The sequence below is a fragment of the Lepisma saccharinum genome, chromosome 12 (assembly GCF_977018435.1).
Source record: "Lepisma saccharinum chromosome 12, izLepSacc3.1, whole genome shotgun sequence".
Lineage (NCBI taxonomy): Eukaryota > Metazoa > Arthropoda > Insecta > Zygentoma > Lepismatidae > Lepisma > Lepisma saccharinum.
This window is the reverse complement of record NC_139240.1, coordinates 64,930,909-64,958,623: the sequence shown is the minus strand read 5'-3', so window position 1 is coordinate 64,958,623 and position 27,715 is coordinate 64,930,909. Positions and strand designations below refer to the sequence as shown.

Sequence of the window (27,715 nt, the reverse complement as noted above, 5' to 3'; positions counted from 1 at the left end):
CTGAAATAAACGATTCAGTTTTCCTCCTTTCAAAAACCGCTATGATGTTCCAAAATATGAAAAATTACATATGCTTAGAATTACTTTTAGAGCATTAATAATAATAATAATAATAATAATAATAATTTATTGTCATTAAGCTTGTACAGCAATAGACAACGTCAAGAACAAAATACATGTGAAATATATTATAAAATTATAACCCGTTTTATGTTTAAGTTGCACTAAAATACAATATTTTTAATTTCAAGAAATTCTTGAGTTGAGTAGCTTATTAAATAGTCTTAATCCTAGAGCTTCATAACTATTCAGGGATTTTGAGAGTCTATGATAGGGTATATTTATACACCTGCTGTTTCTTGTAGTATAGGAATGTACATCTTGTCTACTTTGTGGTTGTGACAAATTTTTCTTTACATACAACAGCACAGTGTAAATATACTGCTGGACAAAAAAAACCGGACACTTGCATTTTTTGTGATAACGCAATGGGTCGATAAAAGCTCTGATTCTAGGGCTAACTAAATGTTGCAGAAACTGAATTAAGTACGAATGCATAAACAAAGTCCGAGCCTATGAATGGTGCATATGGTACTACATGATCTGCTGAACATGCTGTAATATACCTGCGAGCTGTCATTGCAATTCAGATGTCAAATATTAAGGTGTCCGGTTTTCATTGTCCAGCAGTATATATAGATTTATCACAGTCATAAATTTTAACTTAATGAACAGTGGCTTACAATGAACTAATTTGTGTGAGTTGGTAATTATTCTCACGGCTTTTTTCACGTCAATCTTTACGTTGTTTGCTTTTGCTGTTGCTGAGATGTTTGCAATAGTTTCGTGGCTATGTACTCAATTAAACTATTGAGGATATCTAGGTGTTCGTGAAAGCAAACCACATAAAGATTCATGTTAATGCTGTAGAAGTCAATCTAAGGATATGTAATTTTAATCATAGCGGTTGTTTGAAAGGAGAGGACATTTCAAAAACGGCTTTGCTGGTGTCAGCCAAAGGTCCGTCTGCGCGTCAAGGCTAGATTTGTATGGCAATTATATTCATTGCATAATAAACCTTTACTTAGTATGAGTATCCAGCTAGATGGTATACCCCAGCTAGCAAAGATTCCACAAAATATTCTCCCCAGCTGTTTCCTTGTCACCATGGTAAACCATACGAGCATCCCACCAGGCGCCCAAAGTCTCGACCAAACATTCACCCAGCTAGCAATTTCCACTAAAGCGCTGCTTAGTAATCTTGGGAAAGTTCATTTTTAAAAGTTACTTTTCTGAAAAAGTAACTAAGTTATTACTTGTACTTGACTAATATAAGAATAAGTTAAGAGTTTTTGAAAATAAATTTAAAGACACATATTTGGACCTTAAAGAGGTGAAGAAAATAGTTGTGATGTTCCTTTCTGGTGTTCGCCACTGGATCAATACGTCATGGTAGCTACCCAATCTCCCTGTGCAGCAGAGTTACGAGACTCTCCTTAATGTTATGCTACACTGAGCATTCTCAGGATGTAACGATTTGAAAAAGAAATAGCTTCTTGCCATTTTATAAATTTAATTAAACATTTTACCTTTAAACAATCACTGCAAAAATAAATATTCACAACCACTATCACATTTCAATTAAGCTGCGGCTTTTCATTTATAACAGTGTTTTTCACAAAATTAACATCATCTCACGCAACTCAACTTTTTTTTTTCCTTTTCACGCAATGTTGTCCCAGCAACGGAATCAATAAAAGATTGGACAGTTCTACAAATGTTTATAAACCGGAAATGACTTCCGATATTGCATGTAACAAATATATAGCAAAAATTACAAATTTAAATCAACACAAACAACAGTATTGAAACTAACAAATAAATCAAATAGATTTCTGTGAAATTAACAGAAAACAAATATAATATTACATATGGCCAAAATAAACAAGGCGTATCATAGTGTTGTTGACATGGTTATGTAATACGGAACTGCATAATGTTCATGCAATTCATTCAACATGTTTCATACATGAACTGCTCTTTAGGCCTCCCGATGGCACAGTGGTGGCATCATTGCCTTATAATCAGGTTCCAGGTTCAATACCCAGTGCAGCCACATAGTGGTTTGGATCCCACTTTAAACTGTAGGTCCAGTCCCGATTAGCCTTTCTGTGCATAAAGTGGACTTAAAACAACAACTCAATCAATCAATGATCCCCTTTTTCACTAATGACCATGCTATGCTAGAGAAAAATGTTCATTAATTATAATGAGCCTCATATGTTTAAATATGACAATTCAAAGTAAACTCATATACTTGAAAGAATTATGCCACATAAAAATAAAACATTTGCTCGTAGCAAAAGTATGGAGATGAAAATTAACATTTTACATACTTTTTTTTTTCCCAGCAAACCATATTTTTGTTCATTACTGTTGAAACATACACAGAAAATATTAATTTAGTTACTTGATATCTAGAAAAGTAACAGAGTTGTAGTTACACTTATTTGAAACATATGACTATTATTTTAAAACACTAACTCAGTACATACAAAATAATAACTTTATTTTGATTCATTACGAGTTTTGTGTCTTCTATGTATTGAGTGCTAAATAAAAGAATAACCAGTATTTTAGACGAATGATATTGATCATTGAATGTTTTCCATTCAGAGTTTCTGAAGAAGCCTCTTGATGATTACGTGGCCCAACTACCAGTTCCTACACGAGTGTTACGATGCCCTGATAGGGTTGGACTAGTCAAAGCTCGTCTTGTTGGAGCTAAGGAGGCACGTGGTAAAATTCTAACATTCCTAGATGCTCATTGCGAGTGTACAACAGGTAAGTGTACTTGCTAGTGGCAGTTTCTTCTTAGAGTGATACAAGGTGACATGATTTCATAAAGATCCGCACCATTTCTTCTGAACAGCTCTCGTTTGTTGTTTGTGCATGTACAAAAGAATGACATACTTCGATTTCAATGCAATGCGAGTATATAATATACATACATACATACACATATATATATATATATATAATATACATACATACATACACATATATATATATGCAATGCGAGTATATAATATACATACATACATACACACATATATATATATATATATATATATATATATAATATACATACATACATACACACATATATATATAGTGTGTGTGCGCGCGTTGGCAATTTGTAATTAATTAATACACTTACAAGGGAGGTCTAAGTCTCCCCCTCCGATTTCCATGAAACTTGGCAGGTGTATAGAGCCCCCCCCCCGCCTCAAATGTCAAGATGAGGAGAAATTGAAGTGGGGATCTGACCCCAAAACCACGTAAATATGGCATAGGAAGAAACAGGGGGCATAGGGCCTCTCTATACACCTGTCAAATTTCATGTAAATCGGAGGGTGACACAGGGGTCAGATCCTTACTTCAGTTTGTCCTCATCTTGACATTTGAGGGGATTTTGCCCCCTAAAACAGTTTTTTAGCTGAAACAAAAAAACACGTATTTCTTCTATTGGGCCCCACTATACACCTGCCAAGTTTCATGAAATCGGAGGGACACAGGGGTCAGATCCTTACTTCAGTTTGTCCTCATCTTGACATTTGAGGGGATTTTGCCCCCTAAAACAGTTTTTTAGCTGAAACAAAAAAACACGTATTTCTTCTATTGGGCCCCACTATACACCTGCCAAGTTTCATGAAATCGGAGGGACACAGGGGTCAGATCCTCACTTCAATTTGTCCTCATCTTGACATTTGAGGGGGTTTTGCCCCCTAAAACAGTTTCTTAGCCGAAACAAAAAAACACGTATTTCTTCCTTTGGGCCCCTCTATACATCTGCGAAGATGCATGAAAATCGGAGGGTGACACAGGGGTCAGATCCTTACTTCAATTTGTCCTCATCTTGACATTTGAGGGAGGGTTGCCCACTAGAACAGATTTTTAGCCGAAACAAAAAAACACGTATTTCTTCATTTGGGCCCGTTTATACACACACCTGCCAAGTTTGATGGAAATCGGAGGGGGACACAGGGGTCAGATCCCCACTTCAATTTGTCCTCATCTTGACAATTGAGTGGGTTTTGCCCTGTAAAACCGTTTTTTAGCTGAAACAAAAAAAACACGTATTTCTTCCATTGGGCCCCACTATACACTTACCAAGTTTCATGGAAATCGGAGGGGGGCACATAGGTCAAATGCACACTTAAATTTGTCCTCATCTTGACATTTGAGGGGGGGGGGGTTGCCCACTAAACAGTTTTTTAGCCGAAACAAAAAAAAAACACGTATTTCTTCATTTGGGCCCGTTTATACACACACCTGCCAAGTATCATGGAAATCGGAGGGGGACACAGGGGTCAGATCATCACTTCAATTTGTCCTCATCTTGACATTTGAGGGGGTTTTGCCCCCTAAAACCATTTTTTAGCTGAAACAAAAAAACACGTATTTCTTCCATTGGGCCCCACTATACACCTGCCAAGTTTCATGAAATCGGAGGGACACAGGGGTCAGATCCTCACTTCAATTTGTCCTCATCTTGACATTTGAGGGGGTTTTGCCCCCTAAAACCGTTTTTTAGCTGAAACAAAAACACACGTATTTCTTCCTTTGGGCCCCACTGTACGCCTACCAAGTTTCATGGAAATCGGAGGGGGACACTTAGATAACCTCCCTTGTTAGTCTTACACTTTGTAATTATATAACCGCATATATTATAATGTTTTATTTTAATTTGTAAAACTGTAACTGTAGAACAATTGTATAATTTTTGTATAACATTTCTATCTTGTTATATGTGTTAAAGGTTTCATCCTGGAATGGAATGTCTCACATTTGTGTGTGTTTTCATTTCCAATACATTCAAATGAATACATATTCGTTTCAATGGCATTTACAAAATCACCTCTGACATTTTATGTTAAACAAGTAAGATTATTTTTCTGCACGAGTGTGTTAGCCGATGGGTAGGAAAGTATTTTAGGAACAACACTTGAAAAAATTCTTGTAGGACTAACTAATGAAAAATTTCTTTGTAATCGAAGATCATAATACCTTTTAAGATGTGGTAATATTATAATGGGATTGACATACGAAACTCTCTGATCCGGATTCCCATCCCTACTTCATACAAACACAATTAGATTTTGTTGGACAATACTGAATCGCCAAATAGATATAAAATTTAAATTATCTTCTTCTAAGTGTACTTATTGAGAGTGGGATTAAAATATTTAATGTTCCACAAAACAACTTCAACTACTACTACTACTACTACTACTACTACTACTACTACTACTACTACTACTACTACTACTACTACTACTACTACTTCTTCTTCTTCTACTACTTCTTTTTTCTTCTTCTTCTTCTTCAACTCTATGATAGGAAGTTTCCTTTTATAATTTGAAAATCGAGCAAGTTAACAACATAATCTCAAGGGAAACAGTTCCCTTTTTTATTCTTCTTGGATGTTATGCAGTATGTTTATTGAAGATTGTAGTTTTAGTTTTAAACAATGTCTTAATTTTTAGATATCGGAAGGCGAGAGATAATTATTATTTGCTTGTTGATTGACAATTAATTTAAGGTTTAGATGTTTCAGGATGGCTTGGTTAATATTTAGTTTTTTTTGTTTTTTTTCGGTTATTTTAAGTTACTTTTCTACCTCTTGGGTTAATCATGACGATGAAGAATGATGATGGGGAAAACAGAATGAAACATGCCATGCCAGGGTTCAAACCTGGGGCCTCTGACTTCATAGCACATTATGCTGACCACTCTGCTATGGACTGCGGCATTTACAATTTAGTCATATGTTAAATTATTGTTTATGAGGGGAGGGGTATAAAAGCTTTTCTCACCCTTCCCTGGAATTCATCCATCCATGACATACTAACCAATACAGAACAATTTATAGAATCTCACATTATTTCATAATTTAGTAAGATCTCTGCCTAGCTACTGATATAAAATACGTTAATTAGCAGAACTAATTGTATAGATACCATTACGAATATTACAGTATACCATTAAGCTTTTGCTCTGTATTTTCAGGTTGGTTGGAGAGTCTCATTTCACGCATAAAGGAAGACAGAACCAAAGTTGTGTGTCCAGTAATTGACATTATCAGCGACGATACATTTGCATATATCAGAAGCTTCGAACTCCACTGGGGAGCTTTCAACTGGCAGCTTCACTTCCGCTGGTACACTCTTGGGGGCAGGGAAATGAAGAAACGGAAACAAGATATAACGGAGCCGTTCAAGTAAGTATCTTGTATATAACGAACCATTTTGTTAGGCAATGGAATAGAGTAGACACATAGTTACTTGACTAAATTAACTGTGAGGATGACAATGAGCTGATATAATGGATAAAAGGACAAACATAATCATACACCAGCCAAGGTTTGAACTGATGAATTCAGAGGGTGGCTCAGACAGGAAAATCACCTTCGGAAATTACAAAGTTCCCCCGAAAATTTCACTAACCTGACAGAACATTCGGACAATAGCTAGACAACCATGTTCACTTTGGTTTTGAATTGTTAAATCCACTTTACGCACAGAAAGGCTAATCGGGATTGGACCTACAGTTTAAAACAGGATCCGGACCACTGTGACATGTGCCTTCACCTGGTATCCAACCCATGAGCCCTTGATTACAAGGCGATGACATTACCACTAAGCTATCGAGGAGGCCATTTTCACTTTGGCTTTCTTTCATTCACTTTAATTTAATATAGAACATATTTTTCTGATTCAGTCCTCTTTATAAATAAAAGTCAAAATAATGAACGAATTTTAATTATCACCCATTTTGATAACTGCTAAATTAAGAAATATGATGTATCTGAATATGCTTCAAGCTTGTGTGAAGGTGTCAACTGTTGAGGCACACACAGAAAGTTTCATTCTTAAAATCTTGATGCCAATGACATCCCCCAGGAATTTTTATGCCTCTCCCCCCCCCCCCCCAGAAGCAGTGGCTGGATTCAACACTAGGTTTGAACCTCTGGATCCATAGCAAATGATGCTGTCTCACATGTCATCTTGTTTAGGTAATTTGCAACATGATATTCGGTAAGGTGATTTGCACAATCGTATCACTCGGAATGGCTTTCTATAACTTTTTTCTCCTTTTTTTTAAGGACCCCTGTGATGGCTGGTGGCCTATTTTCCATTGATAAAGACTATTTCTATGAATTAGGAGCTTATGATGAACAAATGGACATCTGGGGTGGAGAAAACTTGGAAATTTCATTTAGGGTAAGTATTAGGAATGGATTAATTGGCACCCTATTGGTATCAGCCGATATAGGCATATCGGTGTATCATTATTATCGGTAAATATCTTACAATTTTGTGCAATATTGTTCCATTTTGTTATAATTTTTATGAATATAAAGACATAATTTCCATTGTGTATTTCTTTTTAAGTAATTGTCTTCATATGTAGCTTCTCGTACATAGCTTGATTCAATTAGTAGCATGCATTTATTAAGGTCAATAAACCAATGGGAATTTTATATCGGATCGGTAGAATATTGGTTACCAGTGTCTGTAAATATTATATTGGTATCAGCCAAATATTCGTTATTGGCCCATCCCTAGTAAGCATAGGCATAACTACGGGGTGTGCCTAGGCACACCCTAATGGGCTGCTTTATCAAAGAGAATTAAAGACAGATATTTCAATAAGAGAGAAAGTCATTACATGGTACAAATGTGTGCATTATCGCTGATGAAACGAGTGTCTATAGATTTTCGATTTTTTGATGTCATTGGAGAAAGAAGATATTTACTGCATTTTACTCTGTACTACAGCGCTTTTCTTCTATAGCTACCTGTCAGAAGCTGCACGTGTGAGAGAGAACTTTCTCCAAGCTTACCTAAGTTAAAACTAAATTAAGAGCAACTCAGAAGCAGGATAGATTGGAAGCCTTCTCTTGCTATTTGTGAAACAGGAAAAAGCTTCGTCTATTGATGTAAATGAAGTTATTGATGAGTTTAAGAACATTGTACCTTTTGACAGACGTCTCTTGTTATAGATGATGTGTATTTTGATGTATTTGTTTGCTACATTTATGAACATTTTGTGTGTGTGTGTAATCTCTATGCAATTTGATTTTTTCTACTACATATATTCAGAAATTTTCAACACTGACATTTAGTGAATTTATATTCCTTTACAAACATCAGTACAGTTAAAGAGCCAAGTGATTGTGTTGCAAAATATGCTATTAAAAAGGCACAAGACCTCATTTTTTTTTGTTTGTGCACACCAAAATATAAAGATCTAGCTATGACTATGCTAGTAAGTATTATCCTTACAAAAAATAAATCATTATGCAATGATTCAGATTTGTATAAAACATGAAGTTATTATGCAGTAGTATATTTACTATTTCTTTTTCAGATTGCATTTTAATTGCACCTTATGACGGTCAGAATATAAGTGTGGTGCTTTAGAAAATAATAATTTGTATAATGAACAGTGATAATAACAATCATAGCCATATGATTAGCATTGTTGTCTTTGATGTGAGCAGTTCCAGGTTCAATTCTCAGCGAGAGCTCACAAAATTAATGTTTACTCAGCACCGTTGACAGTTAAGGAGCTACTTGAAAAAATTGTTTCATTCACACACTTCTTATCAGATTCAGAAAAAAAATAGCTTATGTATAATTTCATTTGAGTGAAAAAAATATATATTCTGTTAATTTCTGGAAGAGGTAAGTTCTTTTCTTTTGCCCAACAGATATGGCAGTGTGGTGGCAGCATTGAAATTGTGCCTTGCTCCCACGTTGGTCATTTGTTCCGGAAATCCTCGCCCTACTCTTTTCCTCGGCCAGGTGGAGTAGGGGAAGTGCTGTACGCCAACCTTGCACGTGTAGCACTAACATGGATGGACGAATGGAAAGAATTTTATTTCAAGTTCAATCCCGGTGAGTATTGTTATGACTTGAATTATTCATAAAATTATCGTACATAGCATAAAGTTTCATCTTTAGCCATATTTTGAATTATTTGTCAGCATAAGATGCAAGTTGCGGTTGTGGAAAGAATTGATTGGAATTTTGTATTGCCTATCGATCAAAAATGAATAAATTTAAAAGAAGACTTCATCTTTGAGAAATGGGAGAATATACCATATTTACTAAAAATTATGGTAGAAAATGAGGGTGTGAGACTTAACATGGGTCATTGAAGAAGAAACATCCTTATCTTCTGTTGCTAGTTGAAGATGCTAAATTAATCTCTCTTTTCTTCTAAAATGCCACGAAACAGTCATTAATAAATAAAATGAAGGAATGTTATTGTACAAGTTGGTGGTATGAAATGCAGATATACAGTGCATTTCTAAAGCCCCCGAATTCCAATTTAAGAAAATGATAACAATTATAAAATCTTCACATTCCAATTATTATAACATGAAGATATTTACATGTCACTACAGTTTGTTCTTACATAAGGATGAACAACAAAGTTTAACATTTAGAGAAGATGTTGAAAATGTTTACCATCAACTTCTAGGCACAAATTAACACGACGACACATATTGGAGGCCACTTTGTGCAGTGTTGTGACCGGGATGTCGCTCACTGCTCTGGTTATATTTTCCTGTAGGTCCTGGATTGTCCTAGGATTGTTTTTGTGCACTATGTTCTTAAGATGCACACAAATGGAACCAGGCCTCATCACTGAAAAATGTTTTGTTCAGTTTGTTGACCACATTGTTCCGCGTAAATCTGCGTTTCTCGAAATCCAACGGGTGTAGCTCTTGAACTACTCGCACCTTGTGATTTTCCTACCTCTTCTGAAAGCCACCTCAGAGACTTCCTAGGGGAGTTCTGCAATTTTTCACCAACATCCACAAGAAAGTCTTCCGTGATAATTAATGGTCGTCTGCTCCTTGGCGTATCTGCAACATTCCCTGTTTCGCGAAACCTTTTTATTAAATCATACACTGTTGTTTTTCCAGGTGAAGGAGCATTGGGATATCTCCTATGAAAGATCTCTATACAGCGTTCGTATGATTTAACTTGAAAGTAAGCTTCCAAAACAGCAACCCTCTGCTCCCGTGTAAGACTCATGGTGTGCGTTTTCAACTGGACATCTGGTTTTTATTCTTGCTGCCTACTGCACATGCATCATTGTTCATTGTCGTCTAGTGTTCATTTGTATGTTCCAACAACACCAACAACAAACAATTACAAGCAACAGTTTCTAAAAAATTGCATTGTTGCTCAACAATGAATTTTTAAAGTCAGAGTTCGGGGACTTTAGAAACACACTGTACAGGATTGGTAGTGGCACTGAATAGATAAAAGACATTTTCTCAAGTTTTTGCCTTAAAAATACAAGTACACAGCTTATTTGAGAGTGATGAGTACTCAAAGAAATATAGTACAATATGGTGTATATCATGACAAAAGTATGGATTTTTATTCAATAATAAGGAATAATAGCTATAAAATAGTGATAAACAAGAAAGGTTGTGGTTAAAATGTATATTGACTGAATGCTCTTTTTGTAAACAGAGGCAGCCAGAATGAGGGATAAACAAAGTATACGATCTCGTTTAGAACTTCGTAAGAGACTTCAGTGCAAATCTTTCGAGTGGTATTTGGATAATATATGGCCTGAACACTTCCTACCTAAGGATGACAGATTTTTTGGACGGGTGAGTAATTACAGTATTTTTATTAATAACAACAATGTAATTAATCACGTTTTTTTTTTTTTTTTTTTTGAGAGGATCTGTCCACGCACGTATCTAGGAATACATTTGGGGCAGGGGAGTTCAACCAAGTGTCTCAACAACAACAATAATAATAATAAATAGAATAATTATATTTACTTAAATTAAAAATTAAATAAACATGCAAAATAATTAATATTGTATTGCTATTATTACATGATTAGGCAAAAAAAGATGGTAAAAGAATAGATATATAAGAGCCCGTATTCATTATCTAGCTTACGCGAAGTTAAGATCGCCAAAATATGTAAAATAAAACTGCCTGGCAAGGAAATTAATGTCAAAGAGGTAAAGAATTGAATATTTATTGAATAATAAAAAAGGAGTTAGATCCCATAGTAATAAGCAAAAATAATTGTATGGTGATCACTTTCAATTGCCTATTACAATTGACGAATAGTAAAGTTCCTGATTAATAATGTATGCATATTATCATAAGCAGTGGTTTGCATAAATCTATGGAACTGTCCTTCAAAACCGTTTGGCCAAATTCTTTGCCTTCCAATAATTTCAGCAGAAATAAATAACCATCAATTATATAAAAAATGCTAAACAATTATATTTTGATTACTTAATTTCAGAACCTGACAAGTCTTTTTTGAGGGGAGGGGTCTGAACCTCCTGGACCCCCCTAAATACATCCTTGGTTTTGTCTAGAGATTACAAGTAATACACAATTCAGATAAAAGAAAGTAGGGATGTACGTGATTCTGTAAAGTAAAGCTTGTTTTAGACGGAAGCATTTCCTTTAACATTTTTCCTAGCATAAATGCTATGTAAATGCTTCCAAAAATCTGACAGCAGATATTACTTTACATGGAAGCATTGCTTTTAACATTTCGGTTAGCTTGTGTGATTACAATGTATAATATATACAGCACGAAAGGCAAGTCAAGTTACACCCATCTATGGTGAGTGCATGAAATGAACACACATTGAAACAACTACTGTGTATGTTATAAAGTACGTATGTATTTAAGCAGTGCCATTGATTTGTACCTAATATCGTTTCATAGGAAATGTTATTCTTCTAGATTGAATAGTTATCGGCTTTTAAAAATGTGAAGTGATACATTGTTTACATCTCAAGCAGCTGCCATTACATCTGCACTCGTGACCTAGAGTTAGCTTGAAACGTTCTTTAGTCAAAAGAACATGATTTAACTAAAAGAACAAATAATAAGTTCACATGAAAGACTCGAAAGCATACACGTGATGCCTCTCAGGGTATGGGGTAATATCTCTCTTCGTTCGTTGGTCAAAACAAATCAAAGTCAAGTTTTCGCTAAGAGAAAAGAATTATATTTTACGTCTTAGCAAAATAAATACTTATGTGCATAAAATCCACTTCAGTCAAAGAAATAACAGCTTCTTACAATTCAACTTAACCACTCCTTAAAACTCGAAGCCCGAACTCCCAAGTCAAGACAAAAGACACTCGTAATTCCCATGGCAACAGCTCTTAACAAGATAATTATATACAGGTTAGTTACTATCCTGACATTATCAGTGATAGGTAAATTACAGTAATTGATATTACAAAAACAATAAACATTTGTACAAGAAAAGATAATTAATAACAATAGATATTAACAATAAATATTTGTGCAATGGGAAAGGACGTGTCAATTGCCCCCTCCGAAGAAAAATCAAAATCGACGACGAACTGGAAAACTTTCAACAGTCTAGGAGATTTTGGTTTCAATCTCTGGAAAACAGTTTACAATTCTTCATGTCTTTAGTTCACAAGTTCCGAGTTAAAACTGGTCGTTTGAATAAAGATTCATTTTTTTGTACAGCATGGGACTTCTGATACATTTTATATAGACGATGATACTCCATACAAATAAGAAAACCAGATCATGTAAACATTCAGCAGATTATTCAAATATGCTCTCGTTCTACAACATGTCGTAACCACAAACTCATAGAAAACGTTTCCAGTGCCAGGCCTTTCCAAAGACACCTTCCTATGGATAGTCAAGATTTCAACTTAAATCGGTTCTTCGTTCCATTTTCAGTAATTTTACTACAATCAATCTTCTTTTTCATATGTTCTGGTGAAGGAATCCATTTCTAATGGCTAGCTTTAAATTTCCGGATGCTTAACTGCTTGTCTACGGAAATATCCTCGTCTAGCTTCTTTTAAATCGACACTCCGTCCACCATTAAATATAATATTCTATGTATAAGACTGATTTCAGTTTTATACTTTCGCAGAAACGATTAACCAACAGCTGATCTTATGTTAAATCTTAACAATTAATTAAGATTTCCATTAGAATGGTGCTTTCAGTAGTTTCGAACAATGAGTTACGCTTGCCTACAAATTCAAGTTCTGAATTCTAGTTCTCGCTCACTGAATTTTTATACTTAACGATCTGCCTTAATTTACACATAATTTCTGATTTGTTACGAATATCAGCATAATATCTTTGTCACCAGACTGTAAAATCTCTCTTCTTGCCACCAGTTCCCCTCAAAGACTGCCTAACATAAGGGACGTTTCTATGTCAAGCGAGGGGTGAAATCCTGCTCCTGGTCCAGATTAGATCCGGTGTCCCAACAGAAGTTCCTCGTTACTGCCACACTTCGCTGTTGCTCAACGCTGGGATATGGTTCAACAATGTATGTCTGCACGCCACTGCTCGTCATTTGAGTTCCGGGAGCATTATTGCTATCTCTCGGTGGAGATAAACGTTGTTGACTTGGCGAAGAAAACCCGCTGTTAGGATACGGTCTATCGTAAGGATTACCTCTGGAAGCTGGATATTCTCGTCGTGATCTAAACTGACGCTGTTGACGGTAATTATTTCCATTTCTAGGGTATGGACTCTCAGCTGGGTTACTCCTATTATGTTGCTGAACTAAGCGAATTCTAGACGTTCTTTGAACATCTCCGCTGTTTTGTTGAGAGCCAGTTTCTCGTCTCCATGTAGACCGCCAAGCATCTTGTTCCTCTGCTTGCTCATATCTCTTAACAAAATCCGCTAAGAGATCCACGGTGTTCGGAGCATGAGCCAAGCACAATTGCTTTACTCTAAAAGGTAGCTGTCCGATGATTAGATTAACTACTTCCTGCTAGGTGTAATGATTACTCAGATTCCTATAGGCAGAGTACACAGACCAAACGTATTCCTCCACATTGTTATCATTCTGCTTATTGTACCGCCTAGTCCTCACAGACGCCAATTCTCTCTCTTTCGCTTCTGTTGAAGCAAACCGCTTCTTGAATTCTCTGCAAAAATCAGAGTAAGTGCGGAAATCGTTCTTATGCGAATAAAACCAGTGATAGGCCTTTCCAGTTAACAAACGTGGAATGATTTCAAGCCTATAATGTTGAGGAATCTGTAGAATTTCCAGGTTTGTATTCAATTCCTTTAAATATATTTCAGCTGAAGTAGCGATAATATTGCCGTCGAACTTTCTCATAGAATTTATGTCTGCCATTCTAGGAGTTACCCCAGTGTGTACAATGCGTGAAGCAGGCTCTCTTCTGTTTCTTCTGCTGCGAGCAGTTGATTCACTGTCTGAGGAGCTGGATTCGTTCATCTTCTTGTACCTCTTTTTCCGTGACGTCTTTCCTTGTAGGTTTGAAGCTTCATCTGAACAGATGGGATAAAATGTCGATCTTCCAGAACCTTCATCAACACGGTGGATTTTAGGATGATCAGAGTTCGTCTGGATCTGTAACCTATTCAGCTGATCAGAAATATGAACAATTTCACTACAGATATGACCAACATCTGAGGAAAATTTGTCTTGTTTAGTTTCAACTGTTTTCCTCCATTCTTCGTCAGCTTTTCGGTATCCCTCGGTTTCATTTATATTCTCAGCAAGTTTCTCTGCCACTTTGTGATTAATGGTATCTTCTAACTTGTCTGTGATAACAGTTACCTGGTGATTCACATTTTCAAACACTTCCTTTCTGAAACTGCTCTGTTCTTCAGCGATTTCCTTACGAAAGTTACCCTGAGATTGTTCAACCTCTTCTCTCAACAGGGCAATTTCTTTTTGCACATTTGATTCCACTTGTAGAGAGTTTGCTTCACATGTCTGACGTAAGTTAACGATCTCTATTTGAATGCTTTCTTTTATCGTGTGTTGATTTTCTTCCATTTTTACAGTCAAATTGTCCAGTCTCTGTCCCATCTCCAAAGCAGATTCCGTGAGTTTCGAATAACCCTGTGAAAACTTCTCTTCTAAGCGCCTTTCTGACTCCACCAGATTTCTACCACTTTCCTCTAACTTTAAGTTCAAACTGCATTCCAACATGGCTACATTCTCCTGAAACTTAGCTTCCAGATTGCTGGAACTTTCTCTAATGTTTTCCTTAATTTTTGATTCCAGAGAATCCAAAGCAATGGCGTTTTCTTGGATCTTTGCTTCCAGATTGCTGGAACTTTCTCTAATCTTTTCCTTAATTTTTGATTCCAGAGAATCCAAAGCAATGGTGTTTTCTTGGATCTTTGCTTCCAGATTGCTGGAACTTTCTCTAATGTTTTCCTTAATTTTTGATTCCAGAGAATCCAAAGCAATGGCGTTTTCTTGGATCTTTGCTTCCAGATTGCTGGAACTTTCTCTAATGTTTCCCTGAATTTTAGTTTCCATAGCCCTTGTACTTTCCTCCAACATAATCCGTATTGAAGAAAGCAGGTCTGCTGTAACTGGAACTGACTGCACTGGAGATTCATTTTCCTCAGCCGATGATTTACCTGCACTTCTCAACATCTTCTTATCCATATTCTTCTAGCACAGAATTTCCATCACAATCACAAATCAATTACTCTTCACGAACACACAAAAGTGAACACCACTAACGAAACAACAGATTTCGAGCCCCGCGTTGTTGCGCCAAAATATTGAAACGTTCTTTAGTCAAAAGAACATGATTTAACTAAAAGAACAAATAATAAGTTCACATGAAAGACTCGAAAGCATACACGTGATGCCTCTCAGGGTATGGGGTAATATCTCTCTTCGTTCGTTGGTCAAAACAAATCAAAGTCAAGTTTTCGCTAAGAGAAAAGAATTATATTTTACGTCTTAGCAAAATAAATACTTATGTGCATAAAATCCACTTCAGTCAAAGAAATAACAGCTTCTTACAATTCAACTTAACCACTCCTTAAAACTCGAAGCCCGAACTCCCAAGTCAAGACAAAAGACACTCGTAATTCCCATGGCAACAGCTCTTAACAAGATAATTATATACAGGTTAGTTACTATCCTGACATTATCAGTGATAGGTAAATTACAGTAATTGATATTACAAAAACAATAAACATTTGTACAAGAAAAGATAATTAATAACAATAGATATTAACAATAAATATTTGTGCAATGGGAAAGGACGTGTCAAGCTTCCGATTGGTTATGCTACGAAAAATGCTATGGAAATAGGATGGATCCTATCCTTGAAAAAATGCCAGGAAATATGCCATGGCATCTGAAATGCCATAACGTTTTTCACTTTACGCGGCAGCATTTTGGTCGTGACATAATTGCTAAGAGAAAAAATGCTAAAGAAAATGCTGTCATCTAAAACATGCCTAACAGGAATAGGGAAAAAATTCCTGTACCGACCTCGGAATATGATTTCTTGACTTTTCGGGATCCTGAACAATTGAGAAATTCCATTTGTACAATTAATTTCTTGAGGCTGCTTAATCACTTGCCTGACACATTATTTTCCCAAAAATGGTCCATATTTTACACATTTTTTTTATTGTGTGTTTGTAATGTACCAATATCGGCAATTAAGGAACAGTAACAAAATTCTATTTTTGGTGTCAAATAAGGTCACGAAACTATTCAAAAAACCTCCATAATTATTAACCCGAGTTAACTCATACATATATGGAAAGTACTATAAATGTTTGAAAATAGCATATAAACTGTCGAAAATAGAATGTCTTCACATTTTAATGCTGTCCAAGTTTACAGACTATCACACATACTGTTTCACATCAAATGTTACCCACAGTGTGGTATACCCGAAAGCATGGGCTAACACAGAGTGCAACATTGCAATGTGGGCAATAGTATCTTGACTCGTGACGAATCTTCTTTCCTCTCATCACTGGAAACACAACAACTACGTAGTGTCACGGGAATCCGGTAGATGGCAGCAGTACCTCATCAAGCTATCTACACCTTCCACCTAGTGGCCAAAACGGGAATTAACACCTCAAGCTCAAACTGGACTGTCCGGGTTGGCAGAAAAGTGCACTGCAGTTGTAGGATTTTAACGAGATAACTCGGGTTAATCAGGCAAGTGGTTAAACCATGAAGCTCTGTAAGTAGTATAAAAGTATATACTATTGGCGCGATAAATGATGAACCCCCCTCAGGCAGATTTGGCTACACTTAAAACTTGCTCAACATGCCCATATGAGCTTTTTGCTCAAGTGTGGTACTCCGTCTAATCCAAGATTTTTGTAAAAATGCCCTCTGGAAGTTCCTGTGAAATGATGAGCCCCCTCAGATTGATTTGTCCACACTTACAAAAGGCACTTCTGTCAGATTGTTGTCCATAAGCTTGTTAAAAATATGCCCCTCTTGATATTTTTTTTTTGCCCACACCTAAAACTAAGCTCTTGCATCATGTTATGCATCAAATTATGATGCAAGAGCTTTTGTATTATGCAACAAATTATGATGCAAGAGCTTTTGCATTGTGCAACAAATTATGATGCAAGAGCTTTTTGTATTACATATCAGTTAGTATTGTGAGAGTGGCTGAGGAGTACAGATGTGTTGTTGCAGTGCTCCTCTTATTTTTTTTAAATATAGCACATTTGTATAAATTGAATTATAGGTTTGTTTGATTCAATATATAGAATTTTCTAATATATTGAACAAAGGGTTTATATTTGCCCTAGTTTGTTATACAAGATCAATACATGACACATGGTATTAGGTCAATGCCTTTCCATGCACATCACGACATGCCTGTGCAGACATGCAATTGTGAAAGGTCAGTGCTTCAGTGGATCAATACTTATTCTATCTTTGTGCATGTAGGCTATCCTGTACAACCTGTCATAGGTTTATTAAGTATAGAGTTTTGATTTGAACCCCAAGAAATTTTATATAAATACCAAAGCCAAAAATATTCACACACATACACACATACACACACACACTAAATATACAAAACACACTGCTGAACCCAACTGATATTTTTTATTAAGCATAGAATTTTGATTTGAACCCCAGGAAATCTTATATAATAAACAACAACAAAAATGCCAAATCAAAAATATTGTAATCAATGCAATAAGAATATAACCAGCCCCAATTGGGCCAGGCATCAAAGGAATTGTAATCCAGACAAATGCAGAACTCCCACAAAAATATGCCCTAAATGCCATAGAAAATATAGCATGGAATACTTCACTTATAAACATAAAGGTACTTGCTCTGCACAGTCATCAACATTGCCCCCTCAACCATCTACATCTGGTCTGAAAAGGAAGCATGAAGCACCTGTTAATGCTAGAGCAGCAAAGCAGCCACGCTATGAACCCATCCATAGCAGTTTTAACGGCCAATTAAGGGATCACCGTTTTGTATCAGAGCCAAGATGTGACATTAAGAATTTTTTGAACAGTATAAATCCAGATGTGCAGGCAAATCTAAATGCACAAAATGGCTCTTATAAGCTGTCCCTCAAATTGTTTACACAATATAAGAAGCCAAATGGCACAAAATTTACACAGCCCCACATAACAGAAACTGTACCGGTATATTCAAATGCAAATTCAGACAAAATAATAAGCAGTTTGATAGATCAATTGAATATTAAACACTCTGAATTTGCTGGAAAAGAGTCTGGATGGAGCCTATGCGGATCTTCACACAAGTTATATGTTAATATTTCTGAATTCAACCCATTACAAGGATCTACATATTTGCCTTTACCTGCCAATATTAAAAACAAAAGAGCCGTGGTTAACATAGAAAATAATGATGAGAAATGCTTTTTGTGGTGTATTTTAGCTGCTTTGTATCCAGTTTTAAGGGATCCTGAGAGAATAAGTTATTATAAACAGCATGAAAATGATTTTGATGAAGCAATGGAGGGTTTAGAATATCCAATGTCTGTTCAGAATATTGATAAATTTGAAAAAAAGGCCAGGGATATTAATGGTAAACAATTATCTATTAATGTATTTATTTGTTCTACTGGCCGTGGCAATTGCTTGATAGCACCTCTCAGAATCAGTACATTTGATGATGATTCTGCTATTCCGATTGATCTGCTCTTAATTGAAGAGGATGATACACACCATTATACTCTGATACATAATCTTGAAGCTTTAGTCAGAACACAACTAGACAAAACTCATAGAATATTCAAGTTGTGCAGAAGATGTTTGTCTGTATTTGATGGTAAAAAAAATAATAAATGGGGTTCGGGAAGTGAATGCAGAAATTGCTAAAAACAAGTTAATTGAGCATCTGAAATACTGTGACAACCATAAACCTGTTCATATGCTTATGCCTAACCCAAATGAAAATGCCAAATTCAAAAAATTTGAAGCCTTGTTGGAACACCCAGCATATATAGTCTGTGATTTTGAATCAAACCTCAAACCCCTTGCATTCTGTAGCCCAGATCCTGATGAATCTTCAATTACATCATACCAGTTACATGAACCTTCTAGTTTTTATTATGTGGTTGTACAGGATGGGGTTGTTAGTAAAAAAGATTTATACATGGGAGCAGATGCCATCAAAGAATTTGCACAAAGAATAGAAAATGAGTGCCATTGCATAGCATCTAATGTCTTATTAAAATCAAAACCCATGTTGCCTTTAATAGAGGAACAGATTGAAGATTTCAACAATGCAGAAAAATGCCCGGTATGTGATTCTGAATTTTCAGATACAAATATCAAGGTACAGTGGGATCGATGAGTATTACCCTGCAAATTGTCCATCACTATGTTCACGCACTTTATTTGACCTAATAAGAGCTTCAAGAATTAAAAGAAAACTCAAAACAAGCTGTTGACAACTTCTGCAACATCATACATAAAAATCCATCGCTTAAAAACATATAGGATGTAAGAGAAATTTTAATGAAAATAGTCATGGACAATTTGCACGATAATACTCATGGATCCCACTGTACATCACCATTCTCATACAGATGGTAAATTCTTAATGGCCCTGTGTAATAGCTGTAATATTAAGATCCAGAGACCAAAATTTGTCCCCATATTTTGCCATGGTGCATCCAATTATGATTTTCATCATCTGATCAGGTACGAGGGGTTTAACAAGCAGAATTTAAATATTTTAGCAGAAAATAATGAAAAATATATTGCCATTAGCAAAATAATTAAAGTTAATGGTGTTCCTATTCACTTAAGATTTCTTGATTCATACAGAATTCTGTCTGCTAGCCTGGCTACACTGGCCACTCAATTATCTGATGATCAATTCAAAATCACATGTGCTTTGTTTCCAAATCAGGAGCTGAAATTAGTTAGGCGGAAGGGTGTATATCCATATGATTATGTTACAGATTTTTCTAAATTTGATGAGTGTTCTCTGCCACCACAACAAGAGTTTTACAGCAAAATCAGAGGATCTGGAATCACTGATGATAATTATCACCATGCCCAGTTGATGTGGAACAATTTAAAATGCCAGACATTTGGTGATTATCACAAGGCATATTTAAAACTTGATGTGACCCTCTTAGCTGATATACTGCAGGCATTTAGAAAATCTTCCATGCAAAATTATAAGCTGGATCCAATGTATTTTTACAGTGCTCCGGGCCTAGCATGGTCTGCAATGTTTTTAAACACTAAAATGCAATTGGATCTGATCCAGGATCAAGATATGTATCTGTTTATGGAACAATGTATAAGAGGAGGCATGGTGCAATGTTCTCAGAGATATGCTAGAGCAAATAACAAATATATTCCTGATTATGATCCAGCACTGCCATCAAATTATATACTGTATGTAGATGCCAATAGCCTCTATGGTTATGCTATGATGAAAAAACTGCCATATGCAGGGCTTGAGTGGGTTGAAGATTTCAATATTGAAGATCTTAAGGATTTTGATGACAGTAACTATGGCCTGTTCTTAGAGGTTGATCTGACAATTCCTGATGATTTACACAACACATTTTCTGATCTGCCCCCAATTCCTGAGGTTAAGTGTTCACCTGGCTCTAAACAGAACAAATTGATGATGACTCTAGAGCCGAAACAGAATTATGTCATATATTACAAAAACCTCCAGTTCCTGATGAATCATGGTGTTCAAGTGACCAAAGCTGGAAAAGTTTTGAGGTTCAGGCACTCAAGATGGTTGAAGCCATATATTGATACAAACACAGAGCTTCGAACATCTGCAATGAGCCAATTTGATAAGACCTTGTTTAAATTGATGGTCAATTCTGTGTATGGCAAAACAATAGAAAATGTCAGAAAACATAATGATCTTAAAATAAAAAATTGATTGCAAAGCCCAACTTCAATTACAGAAGAATTTATGATGAGAATATGGCACTTTTCAACATGAAAAAAACAAAGATTAAGTTTGATAAGCCTATTTATGTAGGGGCTGTGATATTGGAATTGGCCAAATTACACATGTTAAAATTGTTTTATAATGTGTTGAAGCCTTTTTATAAGGATCGTGTAAAACTGATGTAAATGGACACAGATAGTTTTGTTCTTGATATTCAAACAGAAGATGTTTATCAAGATATGGCACAGCCTGAATTGTTTAAATATTTTGATACCACTGAACATTCAAAAATTAAACACCACAACAAAAAGGTGCCTGGCAAGTTAAAAGATGAGACACTTGGTGATGTTATTGTGGCATTTGCTGGGTTAAGGGCCAAGATGTACAGTTTTGAAACATGTAGTGGCGCTGTTGCCAAAAAGACCAAGGGCATTGGCAGAGTAATTGTTGACAAAGAGCTTGAATTTGAAGATTACAAAAATTGCCTCAAATCTAGTAGCACAATCAGAACATCAGAAAATAGAATTCAGAGTGTGGATCACTTGTTGACTACAAATATTGTAAGAAAAGTGGCTTTGGACCCACATGATGATAAGAGATGCATTTTATCATGTGGCATACATACTCTACCATGGGGTCATTGTGATTTGAAAAGTGGTAATCAATGCCCAATTACAGAGCATGATTTGAAATAAATAAACATGCCTATGAACTTATTTGGGTTCAAAAAACAGGCTATTATGGACCTGCCAACACCACAACCCTCTTCTGATATGATATCTAAACTAAGTGCTTTGTTAATTATTCATCTGAACAGCATACTTACAGATGTTGATGATGAAACAGGTAAAACATTGTACATATTTAACAATAATTTAAATCATTACCAATTACCTGTAGGTGGTCAATTACAATTTATTACAACCCCTGAGGGTAATGTCAAGATTTCAATAGGGAGAAATATTTATAGAATTAAGCACTCAAACATGGTTTCTGGCACTGTATATACTGTTTCTGCTGGTGACTGCTTATATATTGAGGTCCCGGGATCATATGACAAGCTTATACCTTTTTTTATAGAATTAAGAATCAGATATTCAATAATAAATAACCACTAAAACAAAATGCCTAATGATATATTTGGCCATACAAGACATGAAGATCACAGTGATGAGATTCTGATGCTTGATGTCAGAGTCAAGAAATTAAGAAGTGATTTACAAGCTTTACAAACCACACTCAATGCCAGTCTTCAACTAGAAATTACAAATTTACAATCAAAATGCATGGACCCTCTTCTTAAATTGATTCTGAACTCAAATTGCTGCTTCAAAAATATACTGACTTGGCCACATTAGATAATTTTCAAAGTTTAGAAGAGGCTGTAGCAGCTCTTCAAGCCAAATTTAAGACCCAGGCCACCAACTCTGAGCAATTGAAACAACAATTGGAAGAGCAGATAAATAATGTCCAGACACAGCTCCAAACAATTGTCAAAAGCATAAAATCACAAGAAGATTTTGATCTAGTGATTTCCACTCTAAAGGAACAATCACTCCAGATACCTAATCTGGACCCCTTGAACAATGCCATAGCCGAGGTTAAAGAAAAAATTGAGACACTTGAAAATTTTATGAACAACTTGCCATCTTCTGATGCTTTGAGTGCAATAACTCAGAGTGTTGCAAACATCAAGCTGCAACTTGAAACATATGAAGATTTTGGAAAAATTCAAAGTACCATAACCCATCTTGAGGGTACAATAGCAGCAGTGCAAAGTGATTTGACAAATGTACAAGAATCTCTAGAATCCCGCCTGCCTGGTATTGTAGACACACTTGTCAGTGTCCAGCAACAGATCACAAAGCTTGAAAACCTCAACACTGAATCTGAGCTATCTCATTTTCATCACTTGATCGATGATATCCAAACAAAGCTTGAAATTTTACAACAATCAACACCCACTCAGGCAGATATAGCCCTGCTCCAAAATGCTATGCAAAATGTGGCTGATGCTTCTGAATTAAATAATGTGAAATTGGCACTTGAATCTTTGCAAAATACTGTAACAAATCTGCCTACATCACAGGAACTTAAAAATATTAAGAGAGCAGTGAATCGCATATTGAAATCAGAAGATATCAAGAATATCCAGACAGAGATCAAACAACTTACTCAGACAGTGGCCACTCTACCAACTAATCAACATATTAATGAACTGCATGCCCTGTTTGAGGATATCAGAAGACAGGTCCATGATCTTACTGCTCAAAATTCAAAATTGGCAGTTATTGAAAATTTGCAACAAATTGTAGCTAATATCAAGCAACAGCTAGGGACCATGGAATCCAATCAAGCAAATGCTCTGTCTGTTTTTGCCACCCAGCTTCAAGAGATTGTGCAACAATACAAGAAACTTGTTGTGGACATAAAAATCAAGCCAGGCCATGATGATGTTGTTAGGACCATCAATGAGCACCTTGAATCTGTAACAAGCAGATTGCTTACAGCAGAAAAAGAAATAACAGGCATAATCGAGAATCCTAAACATACAGTAATTCTTGAATTGTACAGCATCCCCAACAAAGAATATGATTCACCATTTACACCAGGTGGTAAAATATATATGCTGTCCCCTGCACAATTTTATTACCAGTTTTTTGTTGGGGGCACACTGAGACCAATCAAGATCAAATATTGGCTTCAACCACAGGCACACCACTACCCCACCTTATCAATAACAAATGCTGACAACAAACCAAAAATCACCAGTGTAGAGTTAGAGGATTTTACAGATCCCAATACATTAGAAACATCTTATGCTGAAGATGATGGCTCTCTGGAATTTCATATACAAATAGGAGACAAATTATATTTAGAAAATCCTGTAGTATCAGCTGCTGAACACCCCATAGTTGCAATATTCTTGTTTTCATATTATGTCTAGACAAATTATTGTTGATGAATTACACAGACAAGCCAGACATAATTATAAGAGACTGCCAGTAGTCACAAAAGGCATAGATGATTTATGGCAGAGCGACTTGATTGAGATGGCAAGTGGACAGCTGAAAAACTTAGACAAAATCAACAAGGGCTACAAGTATCTACTCACTGTAATAGACACATTTTCAAAATTTGCCTGGGCTGTGCCACTCAAATCCAAGACTGGAAAATGTGTTACAGAAGCCTTCAGGACAATCATCAATCAGAGTGGAAGATCACCGCGCTATTTGCAAACAGATAATGGCAAAGAATTTTATAATTCTGTGTTCCAACAATTTATTAAAAGCCAGTCAATACAACATTATTCGAGTTACAGTGATCTCAAGGCCTCAATTGTAGAGAGATTCAACAAAACCCTAAAAAATCGTATGTATAAACAATTTACACTTCAAGGTAATTATAAATGGCTTAATATTCTTCCAGAACTTCTACATAAATATAACAACTCGGTCCACTCCACAATCAACATGAAACCCTCTGAAGTAACTTCATCTGATGAGCAAAAATTGATCAGGACTGTTTATTATCCTAGATACCAGCCAACAACAAGAAAGGCCAAATACAAGGTGGGTGATCAAGTAAGAATCAGCAAATATAAGCACTTATTCAAAAGAGGCTTTACAAGAAACTGGAGCACTGAATTATTTACAGTGGTTCAAATTAAACCTGGGACCCTTAACACATATATAATAAAAGACCACCGAGGAGAAATTCTCAAAGGCCGGTTCTATGAAGAAGAACTCAACAAAACTAAACAGCCTGACACATATCTCATAGAAAAAATCATCCGCAGAAAAGGCAACAAGTTATTTGTCAAATGGCTAGGACTTCCAGAACACAGCTGGATCGATGCAGACAAAGTGATAATATGAACACCTGGGATGTTATAAAAAGGCTGCCAGAACCTGAACAGCAGATTAAGAGAAATGGCAAGTTGCTGCCTGAAAATATTAGATGTCTTATTGTTGGGCCATCAGCTTGTGGTAAAACTACACTAATGATTGATAATTTTTTATTGGCACCCAACTGGTTAGACTGGAAAAACAGGCACTTGTATGTCTTCTCTAAGAGCTTGGAACAATTAAAATATCAGCAGCTGATGAAGCTATATGATGGATTGGATATAGCCACTTTTGAACCAGATGTTAAGCCACTCCATGAATGTTTTGATAATTCTGTTGTTGTGTTTGATGACATTATACTGGATAATCAAAACAAGGTTAGAAATTTCTTTACACAGGGCCGACACAAAAACATTGATTGCTTCTACCTGGCACAGACTTTTTCTAAAATACCGAAGCAGCTGATCCGAGACAACAGCAATTTTATATGTGTGTTTCATCAAGATCATACCAACCTCAAACACATACATGATGAATATGTAGGTGGGGACTTGAGCTACAATGATTTTTCCAAGTTTTGCAGTAGGTGCTGGAACCAGGACAGTTATGGGTTTGTCACAATTGATATGACAAGAAAACCCAATAGTGGTAAATATAGAAATAAAATTAACAATTTTCTAGACATTGAAACATATATAAATAACCATGAAAAGGTCAATCATTGATGATCTTAAATTAAGAGATTATCTTGTAAAAAGATTTAAGGGATGGAAATCAGAGAACCGAGGAATTTATGAACAACACAAACAAACAGAACAGCCTATTATTGATGCTATTAGTGAATTAGGTAAAAATATCAAAACTGTTACAGAGCAAAATCAAAATTTGATCACAGAGCTTGTACCTGTAGCTGCAAGGAACATATTAGATTATCCAATCACCCCACTTTCCAGTATTCATACACCTAGTCCTGTTGCTCCTCGAAGAATTGTAGCTACTCAGGATCCTATTGAATTGGGTCTTCTTGCTCAAAAATATTTAAGCACACCTAAAGACAACAAAGATGAGGTTTTTGGCTTATATGCTGACACAGAGCGTGACGGTAGCATCATACATAGAATTGGCAATTTCAGAGTAACATTTATGGGAGATGATCTTATTGTATATTCAGAATCTCATCTTGGAGAAAGAGGTGGTTTTGTTAAATATCCCGGCACACCTAGATTGTGGGAACTGATGACTAGGAAAAGGCCTGGCAACTATACAGATCAAGATTATGAGCATTACAAAGAAATATTAATAAAATCAGATGCTCTATACCAGAACAATGATCCCACACAAAAAAGAGTCAAGTCTAGCAGTGGAGCAAAATACAACAACTTAATCAAGCCCATATGGTCACAAATCAAGACAGGCAGTGGAATCAAACAATACAACACCCTGCCTAAAGAATTTGTCTGGGTTGATGATGTCAGGAAACTTGTAGATAGGTTATTGGTGATAGCTGGGGAGGAAAATGCTGGCAACCACAATTTTTACAATGAAAAGGTTGGAATTATGGACATGATAAGCACAAAATTGTCTAATTTTATAGTGAATGACACTAAGGGGATTGGATATCTTATAAAAATTATTAATACTCTACCACCTAAATTTTGGAATATTTCTGAGGGTCGGGGGTTGGTTAATGACATTATAAACAAGCTGCCATTTGAACTACACATTCCAGGCTATCAATATTGTGGTCCAGGCACAAAATTGGAGCATAGATTAAACAGAGGTGATCCTGGTGTTAATCCCCTAGATGCTGCTTGTAGAGACCATGACATAGCATACAACACACATTCTGATCTAGACAAGAGACATGTTGCAGACAAAAAATTAGAAGAGGCTGCATTTGGTAGATTTGTGAGCAAAGATGCTTCTTTGAGTGAGAGAATAGCAGCATTGGGGACCACCATAGCTATGAACACCAAACAAAAACTGGGGTGGGGGCTGTGAATATGTATATAATAAACCTACAATGAAGGCCAAGGGTGTTATGTATCAAATACCTTATGCAGGTCTTAAATCTCTTAAAACTATTGATAGTCTTTTAACCAAAAAGCAGCGCAAGAAAAAAAGCTCTTGTATTGCCAAGGGCCATGGTATGAAATTGTTGCTTAGTACCCCCCAATTAAAAAAATTACAGCAATCCAGGAAAAAATCACATGTGGGGGGTTTCATATTTACTATCCCGGCAATCTTAGCAGCACTTGGGGCTGTTGGGAGCTTGGCTGGGGGATCAGCCGCCATAGCAAAAACAGTAATACATGCCAAGAAGAATAAGGCAGAATTAGATGAATTGAAGCGCCATAACCTGGCCATGGAGAAACAAGGCAAAGGTGTTAAGAGAGCCATGAATAAGTTTAAAAAAAACAAGAGCCGCTTACAAACCAAGATATTGAAGCTTTAATCAAGCCACTGGGCATCAAAAATTTTAGAGGTGTGTACATGTCTGATTCTTTACCAGAACAACCACTCAACAAAGAGTGTGGCATTGTTAATTTGGATAAGTACAAAAATCAGGGCACTCACTGGA

The 27,715-nt window shown here is 36.0% G+C and overlaps 1 protein-coding gene across 2 annotated transcripts in view; it reads left to right on the top strand.

The window, feature by feature from the left end:
• LOC145996173 (polypeptide N-acetylgalactosaminyltransferase 1-like) overlaps positions 1 to 27,715 on the top strand; it is a 125,558-nt gene that overhangs the window by 90,452 nt on the left and 7,391 nt on the right. For both annotated transcript variants that reach the window (XM_083132526.1, XM_083132527.1), the window contains exons 6-10: positions 2,677 to 2,844; positions 6,073 to 6,283; positions 7,169 to 7,286; positions 8,780 to 8,966; positions 10,563 to 10,705. In XM_083132526.1, coding sequence (XP_082988652.1) covers positions 2,677 to 2,844; positions 6,073 to 6,283; positions 7,169 to 7,286; positions 8,780 to 8,966; positions 10,563 to 10,705 — 827 coding nt within the window. The remainder of the gene's footprint in view (positions 1 to 2,676; positions 2,845 to 6,072; positions 6,284 to 7,168; positions 7,287 to 8,779; positions 8,967 to 10,562; positions 10,706 to 27,715) is intronic.